General features: G+C 36.8%; 1 protein-coding gene across 1 annotated transcript; it reads left to right on the forward strand.

Annotated features, from left to right (window-relative positions):
• Positions 1 to 624: 624 nt before the first annotated feature.
• Positions 625 to 2,135, forward strand: LOC110928931 (transcription factor IBH1-like 1). Its single transcript, XM_022171990.2, has 2 exons — positions 625 to 883; positions 1,294 to 2,135. Exon 2 carries the CDS (start codon positions 1,297 to 1,299, stop codon positions 1,885 to 1,887), a length of 591 nt encoding a protein of 196 aa, XP_022027682.1. The 5' UTR covers positions 625 to 883; positions 1,294 to 1,296; the 3' UTR covers positions 1,888 to 2,135.
• The last annotated feature ends 11,445 nt before the right edge of the window (positions 2,136 to 13,580 follow it).

The raw sequence follows: 13,580 nt of genomic DNA on the forward strand, positions 1-13,580 counted from the left end.
ATACCCACAAACCTATGACCACGGACCTTATAGCAACGACATATCGTCGGAATAGGTGAAAAGGACCTATAGCGATGATATGTGGATGCTAAATCCCTTAAAATTGTCGTCCCTATATTTTTAAATCCTTGTAGTGATGGTTTATACAGGTTAAAGAAGCGAGTACCATTCGTGACCAACACTTCATAGTATTGGTTTAATTTATACATTTTGTAATTTGATAAATTATTCTATCAAAGATACATAATATTACAAAATAAATACTTGAATTTAAAAGTATAACTTAGTAATTGTAAAAGCCAATGACAGCCCGTCCAACTCGTTGGAGGTGGAAAGGTTTACCCATTTATGTGGGGTTGTCCGGGAGGTCCTAAGGTCGAATTTAGAGGTGGGCATTACCTGGCCCGAATTGTTATGGCTGCCTCTGAATTCCTACTCGGAACTAGGGTGATATAAGGCTATGCCTTTACCAAATAATCTAGCCATCCAAAAAAACATAATTGTAAAACCTTATATTTGTTTTGCATAAAATAAAAATTGGTAAAGAATGGAAGATTTTGAGTATTCCTTCTTTAATTAGGGTTTTTATGGGGGATTGTAGGCCATGTACACCCATGTGATGGCATGTGCTTTGTCTTTCCTTCTTAACCCCACCACTTTCGCTCTTGTTCTCTTTTCAGGAAAGAAAAAAACAAATAAATAAACCATTTAACAGTATGTTCATTCTCCTCAATTCTTTAATCTCTTTCCCTCTTCACTTCAGTTACTGGATCACTACAATCTAGAACACTATTACATGTTCTAAGTCCACAAGAACCGATTTTTTTCTCTAAGAGTTGCCATGAATCCATATGTAGAAGACTGATAAATTATTCAAAGAAAGGTACATTTTAAAATTGTAGATTTCTAGAAGCTTTGATGTGTTCTTCTATGATACTTTGCATGTACATGTTTCAATCGTCTCCATGTAGTTTTTCTTGATAAAAATTCTGCTTTCCCTTTACCAATGCATATTTTTCTTCAATGATTAAAAAGGGGAGCTTTTACAAATAAAACCCGATCAAATCATATCTTCTAGTTATGTTAAATATTATATCGCTAACCGTGTGGTCATAATGATTGTTAAAGTATTTTGCTGTAATGTGAAACAAGAACTTCAAAACTAAGAGAACATATTTATGCATGAACATAGTGAAACTACAATTGGTTTATAATCATTTCTAATTTCTTCATGAATATCAGTTGCCAGTTAACATTAAAACTTAAGTAACTTTTTTTTCTTAATATTTGTAGATAATGAAGGTGCATACTTCTAGCAAGCTTAGGAAAGAATTTATTAAGAAATGGGTGAAGGGTCTTCAAATATGTTGTTCATTAAAAAAGAATATGGATATATTGGAGAGAAAGAAGAAAATAAAGCTTTGTGCAGACATTGCTTTGGCTTCTACCAAAAATGAAACAACTCTATGGAGCATTGCTCTAATTTCCGACGCTAAAAAGGACGATGAAAACAAGATTCTAGTCGATAACTTATTAGGTCCCGAGTCGCGGTTCAAGCCACGAATGACCAACCGCCAAATGATTGCTTGCCATAAAAGGGTTAGAAGCAAGAAAATTTTGAAAAAGAGTCGTCATGTTTGCCAAAAAATGAAGAAGATGGGTCCTCCAAAGTCGAATTTGGCAGCTTATATTGCAAAAACACTTGTTAAAAGGAGAACACAAGTGCTTAAAAGACTTGTTCCTGGTGGAGAATCCATGGATGAATTCTCCCTCATCAAAGAAGCTTTAGATTATGTCCTTTCACTTAGGATACAAGTTGATGTGATGAGAACACTCGCGAATGCAAATGAGGTTTTGAATCAAAGCGATTCAAAGATAATTGATTAATATATGCCGTTGGTAATACTTTTTTGTTTAGTAGTGTGTCTCAAAACCAACAACATGAAGAAACAAAATTTAACTAGCTAGGATCGACTCGAATTCTCGGATGAAACCATGCAAGTACAGGATTTCAATCTTGCATCTCTTATTGTCAAAAATCATGACAACCATATGGATTTCAAAAGATGAATGTTTTTAGGCTTGAAATCATTTTTCCAGTTTAAGAAAATAAAAGTTTTTACTGGTTGAGTCAAGGCTTTTTTTTGTTGTTAACTAAAATCAAGAATTTAGTATTAAGTTTCTTGATTTAGTTAGCACCTGAATAAGTTCATTTCATTACATTCTCAGGTTGTTTGTGTTCGAGTTATTTGGAAATTATTATTGAATGTGATTCAGAATAGTCAGCCACGTGTTGGCTTAATTGGTACATGATGTAGGGTCCTGAATAGTTATTTTCCTATTCACCTAGTAATGCATGTGACATGAATGTCCACTTAATAACCTCTGGGTTATTGATTGTCATTTCTCTGCCGTTCATTCAATATTCTATAAATACGAAAGTATGCTAAATTGAAGGCTAAGATTATATAGTCCAAGAAAATATGTCTATAATATTTAGGGGAGGGAAAATCAACAAAATAGCCTTTGAACAAACATAATTTTCAAAATAGCCATCTGAAACGGCTTCAGGAGCCGTTTTAGAACTTTGAAACGGCTTAAGGTCCCACCTATCCTTGATTTCCACGTGTCCGACAAACTCATGAAACGGTTCAGAGCCGTTTCAGATGCCGTCATTCGTTTGAAAGTTCTCAGCCGAGCCGTTTCAATTGGCTTGTCTGTTGAGCCGGTTCAGTGGATGACGAGCCGGTTGAAAGTTCTCAGCCGAGTACTTTCAACATGGCAGAAGCCGTTTTAGCATCTCAAGCCGGTTGAAAGTTCTCAGCCGAGTACTTTCAACAACGCATAAGCTGTTTCCGTACAAGAAAATTCTAAGCCGTTTCCGTGTATGTAAGAGCCGTTTCCGTCCACTTTTTAGCCGTTTCATAGTGCTCGATTTTTGTGAGTCATGTTTTTAATGTTTCTTTAAATTACCTCATAGAGCAAAGTGATCAATTATAAATTTAAAAGTTTGTTTGTCACAATCAATAAAATCACGTTTTGTGGTAGTTAATTTAAAAATATCAAGGTTAAGTTTTGTTGTGTATAGGGGCGGAAAGTGGCAGGTTGTTAACGGGAACATCGAGTATGTTGCTGATGTTGGTGCTAGTAGACGTCGTTTAGAGATTGAAACCAATCATTCATACATCAGTTTTTTAAGTTATGTTTCTAAGATGTGTAATATTCCAAACATTACACGGTTGTCTGTGACAACTCGAACTTTCGACCTTCACTTTTGCATTGAATGCACGTTGACCTTGACCATTGACTTTGACTGTGTAGTGTTGATTGATTTGACTTGTAACTATGCACTTGATGTTAATATGAATCGTATTGTGATTATTACATGTTACGTGTATGAACTTGTTTAGAAAAACTTAGATCGTTTAGCACTTGAATGAACTCGACGAATCAAGTGATTCGCCAACTCCAACCTTGACGAAACAGAAGCCTGTTTCGCCAGCCCACTCTCGACGAAACACAAGGTGATTCGCCGGCCCATCAGTTTCGCCAAGGCCCATTAGCGGCCCAACACATTACGTAACTATATACCGGATTCCCTGTTTCATTCGTCACTTTAGCGAAAACAGGAAAAACCCTAGAACCCTCTTGTGTGTGACGGCAGCCAGGCGTTTCCCTAAGCCCTTCGCAATCTACCCATCGTTCCTCCATCTCGGTTAGTGCGTGTTTATTAAATCGGTTTCCTTGATACTTTGATTATTGTTACATGTTTGTGTACATGCTTGTTTGATTTCTGGAATGAATACGGATAGGTAACTATCATGATTTCTTGTTATACTCTTGCTATGATTTAACAGTGAGCGGTTATGATCTTGACGAATCGAATATGGTTTAAGCATGATGTATGTTGTTGTTAAACTGAATTGACCGATATAACGAATAAACAGATGATGCTGAATCTAATACCGTAATTGTATGTGAACGGGTTTGAGGTTCTTGTCGGTCGTATTCTACGGATGGGAACTATGTTTCCAATTCAATGAATTTTTGTATATCTCTGAATGATGATTTCATGAATTTCTGATTGATGATTTCATGATGATTAGTTGATGATTTTATGGGCTTATGTTTTACGTATGATTGCTATTGATTGATGTGATGACGGCTGTTTAGGGTTTCATGTGATTTCGGTGTGACTGTTGAATGCTGTAATTATGCGACGTAACTGAACTATAGACGAAATAGAACTCTTGGCGAAACAGAGGGTGTGTTTCGCCAAGGAGAAGTTGACGAAATAGAATTTTTGATTCGCCAAAGGGTAGTTGACGAAACATGTGTTTCGTCAAACATGTGTTTCGCCAATGATGTGATTCGCCAATATGTGTTTCGCCAATTTGTATACTTTGCACAGTAACATGGTTTAACTCTGTCAAATGTTAACTGGATTATTTAACTGCTGTTAAGTGATGCGCATAACTTATGTGATACCGAATACGTGCTGGTACTTCTATGATTATGCTTATACGTGAACTGTATGAATTCAAACTGATTGTGTATACGTGCATACTCTAGGACGTGATTGATTTACTTTGAGCACATACTTAGCATACCGAGCAAACCAAGGTGAGTTCACACAGCCAAGGCATGGGGTTCCCGGGTGGGAATGGGATTTGTTGAATTATTGTACATACTCAGCTGATAGAACCGAACGATATGACACTACTAGACTAGTAACACTTACTGAACCGATCTTCGCACACTTGCCAAGGGTTAGCCGCGATATTATGACTGACTTCGCACACCTGCCTTAGGAAGGCCGCGAACTAAACATACTAATCTTCGCACACCTGCCTGGTAGGCCGCGATACAAATAAACCTAGTCTAGAATACTTGGGAGGAACATCCCCTAACATCTTCGCATACCTGCCTGGGAGGCCGCGATGGAAATACGATATACGACATAACGAACGAACATACTACTCACACTATACTATTACCGAACTATTAACTGTGAACTCGCTCAACTAGTTGTTGACTCTCTGTTGCATGCCTTGCAGGACCTTAGGTACTTACGGAGCTTGCACAAGGAGGAGCGGGTCGTTGTGGGCAATGGATTATGAATGCTATGTTTAACGTTTCGAATATTTGAACTTATGTTTTACTTTGGGTTTACATACTTATGCTTCCGCTATTGATACTATGTTTGGTATAGAACATCAATTGTATTGAATGGGGTTTTTCGAACTATCTTATTTATATTATGCTATGTTCAATATGATTGATGGCTTGATCCTGGTCATGTCACGCCTCCAAGCGGTGGTACTCCGCGAGTGGATTTTGGGGGTGTGACATTGTCCTACCGGATGTCTATGTTTACTGATCCGATTGATATAATTAATGATCGTGCTCTTGCATTTTTATTTAATTTGGCGATGCAGAATTGTCACACCCCGATATTTCAACCACAAATTAAACCCGGTAGTTCCGGTAGGGAGTATCGTGACGTAAAGATTGGTATCGTCATAGTCAAATATTCACAGATAACACAATGGAACTCTTGGAGTAAAATTACAATTACAAACCAAATGTTCGAAGTTCGAAATAATCATACAAAATGACTTGTAAAGTAAAGATCCACAGCATAAAATATACAAAATGAGCTCAACAGACTAATAGGCTTATGCAAAGGAATTGCAAATTCCTCTTCTAGCAATACCGAGCAGCTTCCAGCCTATTTATGTATTTGTTCCTGTAGCTTAGTCTTTTGAAAATACGTCAGTTTTCACTAGTAAATATAATCAACCGACACATTTTCAAAACATTTCAAAATTTATTTAAGTGCACAAGGCACATGAAAATCTTTTAAGAACTTGGGATAATTCAAAATGATCTTGTATATAGTTTTACATATCTGTCAATACATATGGGGCCCAGTACTAAACACCGAGACATGATTAACCGACACACCACTTAAACCCACAAAGGGGTATCCCCAAATCAACGGGTAAGAAAACATTTTTAATAAGAATTGGCATCTGACGGGTGTATGCCTACACCCCATGCACGGTCGTGGCCATTAGTAACTTAAATGAGCCATGGATATCCAAGACACGGTCACGTTAACCCCCATTGTTTAAGTTATCAGATAAAACATATTAAAACGGGTTATGAATATTTTGTAGCCACAATCCGGCATATGATCCCATACCCGATGAAGCGGTAATAATTTACCGTATCCCAAGTCCGTATAGGGAAAATAGGTTAAGAGTATTTACCTGAGCTAATACTTGATACAAATGCAAGGTTTATAGTAACTCAGCCGTAATCAATTAAATAAGCGTAGGTAACAATCTACTGAAAGGCTTTAGTCTGGAATGATGGTATAAAACCAATTAGAATGCTAACGGGTCTTATTTAAGTCGTAGACTTAGATCGGCTAGCTTAAAGTCTTAAAAACGGTACGATACGCTTGATTAAGCGATGACCGGAATAGAATGTGGTTTAAACCCAACAAGTACTAAGACTTGTATAATATGGGTAAACCATTTACATTCTGGAAATTGAGATAAAAACGGTAAAATTAAACTCGTTTCGGTAAACTTATGCAAACTAGTTACATAAGTCTAACCATACGCATATAAGCAATAACGGGTAACCGGATGAGTCATGAACAAGTTCCATATGCCAATCCACTTTAAATAAGTTATAATATCAGTAGGATATCAACTTGTATGCCCATTAAGGTTTTAAAATCAAATTATGCTTCACAAGGGCGTTTAGGTCATTTAGCGACGTATAAAAGGAACTTGCATATAATCTGATGTTATGATCATAAAATCTGGAAAAATACTTTATTTGTGATATAATATCAGTAGGATATCAAACATATGTGTGTTTTATAGATTAACACCAAACAATGCACCGTAGGGGCATTTTGGTCATTTCACACATAGTTTGAATGCTTATTTGGGATTCTGAGTTTATAACATATACCTGCTTTAAAAATATTTTAAATAAGTTATAAAATCAGTAGGTAAACAAGTCTTGGTTAATAAATATGGTTTAAAACCATATTATGCGCCAAAAGGGCGTTTAAGTCGTTAAATGGCGACATTTGCGATCTTATGTCAAAACAGAAGTTAGGACTAGGTTTATATTGTTATGATATGTTATTTAATATAACATATCAGTAGGTAAAAAGATTTTGTATGAAAATCATGATTAAAACTATTTTAAGTGTCATAAGGGCATTTTCGCCATTTAAGGACATAATACAAGAACTTGTACTTGAACTCAGATTATAAACTGACTTGATATCCCTAATAATTCTAATTATGATATTATATCAGTAGATAATGAAGTTGGTATAAGAAATTATGTTTAAAACCATTTTAAGTGCCGAAAAGGCATTTTGGTCAATTAAAAACATAATTTACGATAGTATACAAAAACTCAGTTTAGGATCAGTTTAGTAACATCATTACAAGTTAATTACTTTAACATATCAGTACATAACTCATTTGCATGTTCATTAGTGATTAAAACCTTGTTTTTAATAAAAAGGGTGAAATAGTCAAAGTTTGGCATAATAACGGAAACTTGCATAAAACTCCGATTACTATTATGATCATGTAATATAACCTCAGAGGGTTATGCTACATTATAATATGATCATAATGGAACCTTAAATCAGTAGCAAACTAATATAATTCGTGTCAGAATCGAAAGTCAAAGTAGAAGTCAAACTTTGCGACTTTCGGTTGCGAACCGACCCTAAAAATGGAATTGACGAGCCAAACATGTTTACACATGTTCTAATAATTATTACTAAGTTGTTTAAGTTTTAAAACTTAATTTAGAACACCTACATTATCAGATTATGATTATTTCAAAAACTGACCCGTTTGACTTTTTAATATTAATAACCTTGATTCGTCAATTGACCAAACAAACGTGATTTTCAGGAGGTGCCCTTTTGAGGGATTAACACCTACCTAATTATGATCACGTAGCCATATTCGCCTCGAACAATGGCTGGACCATTAAGGTCTAAACCGAAAGTCAAAGCAATTATCGAAAATGCTTTACTTTTGGCTTTTAAAAGCCTACAAATGAAAATCCAGGAGGTAGGAGCACTTACAAGTGGTCCTGGCACGAAAATGAACTCAAGAGGATGCTCCCTTTAGCTAGGAATCTCCAGGAGAATGAGAAGAATGTGTTTGAAGATGGTGCAAATTGAATGGGAGCTCAAGTGCACCTATTTATAGTTGAAGGGGATGGTTGGAGGTTGCAACAGGTGTTAAGGGGAGTCTTGAGAAGGCTACAAGTTTCCTAAGACGTGGCACAACTGATATACAAGCCCATGGTTTCGAAATGGTTGGGTTTTGGTTGTTTGTGTCGAGGCCAAGCAAAAGACAAAGCTGGGTGCAGATCCTATCATAAGCTACGGTACAGGGCGTAGCTTACGGTGGAGTCTGGTCAGTAAAATAAAGTTTCACACTTTGACACTTCAGGCCCCTCGACTCCCATACTTGCATATTTTATCATTAATAGTATAAAGGCCACTAATGGCCAATATTAGGAACACCCGGGAGTATGACCGAACATCATAAAGCCCCCGGTTCGTTAAAAGGTCACTCAGATGTATAAATTAACATGTTGACGCTTTTAACCCTTGAACTCACAAACCTTCAAACAATTTCACAAACAGTTTCATTCGTCCAACAGGTGGCTCATTAGAGAATACGAACACCATAGAGGGTCACTCAGAGTCATAGTTTAAGCATGTTGACACTTCTAGTCCCTCCACATTCATATTTTCATCGTTTGACAAAAATAGTCCCTCCTAGCCGACATTAGGCATAATTAGGATTAGGGACACGTGTCAATACATTATTGGACACGATTTTACGCGGTGTTACATCCTCACCCCCTTAAAAGAAATCTCGACCTCGAGATTTACTGAAAAAATGGGGGTACTTCTGTCGCATTGTTGACTCGACCTCCCATGTATACTCGTGGTCTCTACGGGCATCCCACTTTACCTTCACAATAGGTATATACTTCCTTCAGAGCTTCTTAACCTGTCCATCCTCGATCGAAATCGGTTTCTCAACAAACTGCAGGTTTTCATCAATCTCCATATCTTCATGTGACATTGCTAGCAATTCATCGGCTAGACATTTCTTTAAATTGCAGATGTGGAACACATTGTGAATCCCACTGATCTCCTGAGCTCCTCAGGTAAGTTCAACTTGCCCTTCTTGCCGAAACGCATCACACCTTTCTAGGGTAATACTTTCAGTAGAACTTTGTCCCCCACTTGGAACTTAAGAGGTTTGCGCCTCTTGTCAGCATAGCTCTTCTCCCGATCTCTGGCAGCCTTGAGATGATCATGGATTTGTATGATCTTATCCGTCGTCTCCAGGACAATCTGAGGTCCTGATAGTTGGGTCTCCCCAACTTCTGCCCAACAAACGGACGTTCGACACTTTCTACCATATAAGGCCTCAAAATGAGTAGCCTCTATAGGATCGTTTGGCGACCCGAATGAGTCGATCAGAGGCGTTTTTGTCAATTACAGGTGCGGAATAACAAGTAATCAACGTAGGAATAGCTTGCAATACACTTTAAACACTTTCTGTATTGATTTGACGGTAAATACAACGAGTTCTCGATCTGGCAGCACTTCAGTACGAGATTCAACCAATCGTTACAAATTAGATCGCTCATCAGGTATTTATAGGAAACTGGAACCGCTTATTGGACAGGCCCAATAAGCGGCCCATACATGATGTCACAAAAGCGATCCAGCCCATGGTCACTCGAGCGGTCCACAACATGTCACTCGAGCGGTCCACAATCCTAATGGACTAATAAGCGATCCAATAACCCTAATTCTATACATATTCACATTTTCTCGTATATTGTGCCCAGATCTAACATCTAAGACTTATGACTCGATACAAGACGTAATCAGCAGATGTAGTGCACCAACAGACTCCCCCTCAGATGTTGATGGAGTCGACTATCGAGTCACAACAATGCTGTGTCTTCACATCTTCAGTCTTGATCAGTCTTTAGGCTTTTCTCTTTCTAGCTTCAGACTCCCCCTCTCGATTTGCTGGCATTCCTTTGATCTTCAGCAACATCTTCAGGATCGACGCCTGGCTATCCTGCATAAACTCTACCTCAAAGTAAATTTCTTTCACATATATTTCAAACACATATAACCCTGCACCACTTCAGATTCTCATTTAAAACAAACACAGATTGTGACAAACTACTTGAAAAGGTTAGATTATGAAATCAATTAATTTCACACAAACACTCTCCCTCAAGTATTGCTCATCATGTTTAGCACTCGGAATTTTGAAAATCAGCTATCCAACATCAGTTGTCGAAAATCTTTTTGAATTTTCAAAAATTTATGCTAAAACACACCAAAAATCTTTTTGTATTTTGAAATGAAGAAACTTGAAATGCAATAACAGAAAATATTAATAGACAATATTTTTGTGAGCTCGTGCAAGAGGATCAAATCAGTTTTGAGACAAATCACCAACACCATTAAGCTTTAAACATTCTTAGTTCTAAACAATTTACCTAGATTGTCAGTATGTTTGTCCACTTAAATCTTCACACAAATTTCAAATAATTCGAGATACGATATTAATGTTTTAGAGACTTAAACTTAATTGTGTATCACTCCACTTGAATATACTCCCGTATCCAGATCCCAAATATTCAGTCTTACAGGTGAGTATACCACAGCTGATATCTGTAAAGGGGTAATGTGCGAGGGCCGTGAGAGCTCAGGTCGATACTCCCGTATACGCAAAGAGATGACGGCTTCGACTTTTGGTGGGTCCCCTTTAGAGGATCTTTTTTACAACAGCAATGACTATCAATTTTATTGTTTAATCAGATTGCTGAGGGCGGCGCTTTTTCAAGCATTTGTAGAAAGCATTATCCGGGGACTAGGTCAGTACTTCCATACAGCAGAAGTCCCGGGATAATACCCCAGATATCACTGAGTATAAAGACCTAGTATCTCAGAATACGGGACCTTTCAAACAAGATTTCGGGGGTTACCCATATATCCAAGAATAGTTACCCACGAATCAAGCAAGTTTGATTTAGGTTTATATCTCGTTTCAATCTACTAAATGTGCGAAAATCTACTGACATATCCGCAGTAAGATTGTTTATCACATTTTGACTTTCCAATTCTTTAGCATGTCGTGATAGTCTACTGAAGTACTATCATTTCCTCTTTTATGCAACAAGAACTCATTTTTGATTTTATCATGTTTTTGGCTTTTTCAAATTTTCTGATGTTTTTGGATTTTCTAAAAATTCTTACTCCCCCTAAAATTCAAATACATCTAATGGAAATTGAAAAAAAACTGTACATAAAATGACAACTGATATCGAATCACCTCAATTCGCCATTCACTTGGCATAAACAATCAGAACTCCCCCTATCAACAAACTATTTTCTCATAATGATTTCAAAACACTCAAGTTTGTTTTAATCAGAATGGTTTTTCCGGAAAATAAGTTTGATTGTTTTTACCAATTGTAGGTTACCATTTGTAAGAATATCCAACAAATGTTCGGGGTTGTGGTTCATCATCTTGTCTTTCGACCATAGTAGGAAAATACAAGTACAACTTAATGTCCTTTATTTACCATTTTCAGTTCAGAAACCTTTGTACTAATTGTAAAACCATAAACTCGTCTAATACTAATTGTAGGAAAAATATAAACAAACCTTTTTACCATTTGTTTGATTGACGTTACCGATTAGATTTTAAGAAAGATGCCGATTCATGATCCACGATACCATCTTGGGATCTCCGGCAAGTCCTGAGACTTACTGTTCATAATATGTACCATCCCAGTCACAAACCAGGGATGGTTCAACCTTTTCTTTCTTTGTTTTCTTCTCGTAAAATTCCTTAACCCCTTTGACTTTTCTATCAATCATCTTGCCAAAAATGTGTTTTACCCTGGGGTTAAAGACCTTCTCAGCATCAAATTCCTGTTCATCATGATAAAATTGGTTAGAAATTTCAACTTTACCAATTTTATTTTTATAATTATCAGCACTAAGTGATGGAAACTCATCATCACTAACACTCGGAACTGAGTTCTCAACTTTTTCATCAGCTTCACATTTTGATACAACTTGTGGCTCTACTGACTTTGTGGAATCAGTTTCATCACCTGAAGATAGCTCCTCTGATTTCAACCTATCAGAATCATCGCTAGAGCTTTCACCACTCTTCTTCACAACCCATTTCTGGTTTTTAGATTTGGCTTTCTTTTTGTAAAACTTGTTCGAACTCTCACCAATTTCAAAAATAGAATCTTTAAACAGTTTTGTTCTATCCAGTGGTGACTCGAACGCAAACACCTTTTCTGAGATTTTACGAAAAACTCCCTGTTTTGATTGTATCGCCTGAGAACAATCTTTGGCGATATGTCCAACGTTGTTGCACTTGAAACAGGTTCTCGAGTCTTTCTTTAGTTCAGCTTGTTTCTTTTTCAAAAATTCACTGTTCTTTTCCCTCCAGAAACATGTCTTTTCTTCTTCATCAGTTGATGTACCTGAAATAAACGACATTTTGGATTTAAAATCACGAACATATTTTTCATTTTTCTGTTTTTCTGTCAGAGTAAAACCTAATCCTTTCTTTTTGAAATTACCGCTATGGTTTGATCTCTTTTGAAAACCAGAACTGTAATTCTTTTTCTTGTTTAATCTCTGTTGTACTCTTGAGGTGTATTTTTTAGGTCTTTCATTAAAACATAAGTCTTTAACTTCAGAAATATTAATTTCTGTGAGTTTGAAAACCTTGTTTATCAATTCAGTTTTGACACCTCTTAATGGAAATTCCTCATCAGAATATAATTTGTCCGAATTATTCAAAGTATAAGCAACTTTAAACAACCCATCATCCAAATTAGACTTTGATAACAGGAATTTTCTATCATAAACTAATTTTCCCTGTTTTTCTGTTTGCACCGGAGTTTTTGACTCAGATTTTGACTCTGACGCGGACTCCGACTTTGACTCGTCACTGTCATCACTATCGAACACATGATCCACAACTTTCTTCATCAATTGAGACTGTTGATCAGTGTCAGATGAAGTAAACACAACATCAATACTTTCTGGCAGATTGACCGACGACTCTGACTCCCACTGTAAATTTGTAGCCTTTTTGACTCTTTCATCGTTAGGATGTCTAGGCAAATATCCGTTTTCCAGTGGAGGTGGACATCTGTTATAGCTGACACTTTTCTTCTTACCAGATGAAGCCTTTTCAGTGTCCTTTTTCTTGTCACTCTTCTTCTTGTCAGCAATCTTTTCACCAGCGTCAACTCCAGCTGCATTCTCTTCAGTTACATCATCCTCTTCCCATACCTTCATGCTCTCAACAGTCGGATAAATCCTGTCAATCACATAGGAAGTACATGAGTAACTTTTCAACAAACGATTTAATCTTTCAGTTTCGATTCGTTGCAGCTCAAGCTTCTGTTCTAAAGCAGCACACTTTTCAATATAGTTG

This window comes from Helianthus annuus, chromosome 3 (assembly GCF_002127325.2).
Source record: "Helianthus annuus cultivar XRQ/B chromosome 3, HanXRQr2.0-SUNRISE, whole genome shotgun sequence".
Classification (NCBI taxonomy): domain Eukaryota; kingdom Viridiplantae; phylum Streptophyta; class Magnoliopsida; order Asterales; family Asteraceae; genus Helianthus; species Helianthus annuus.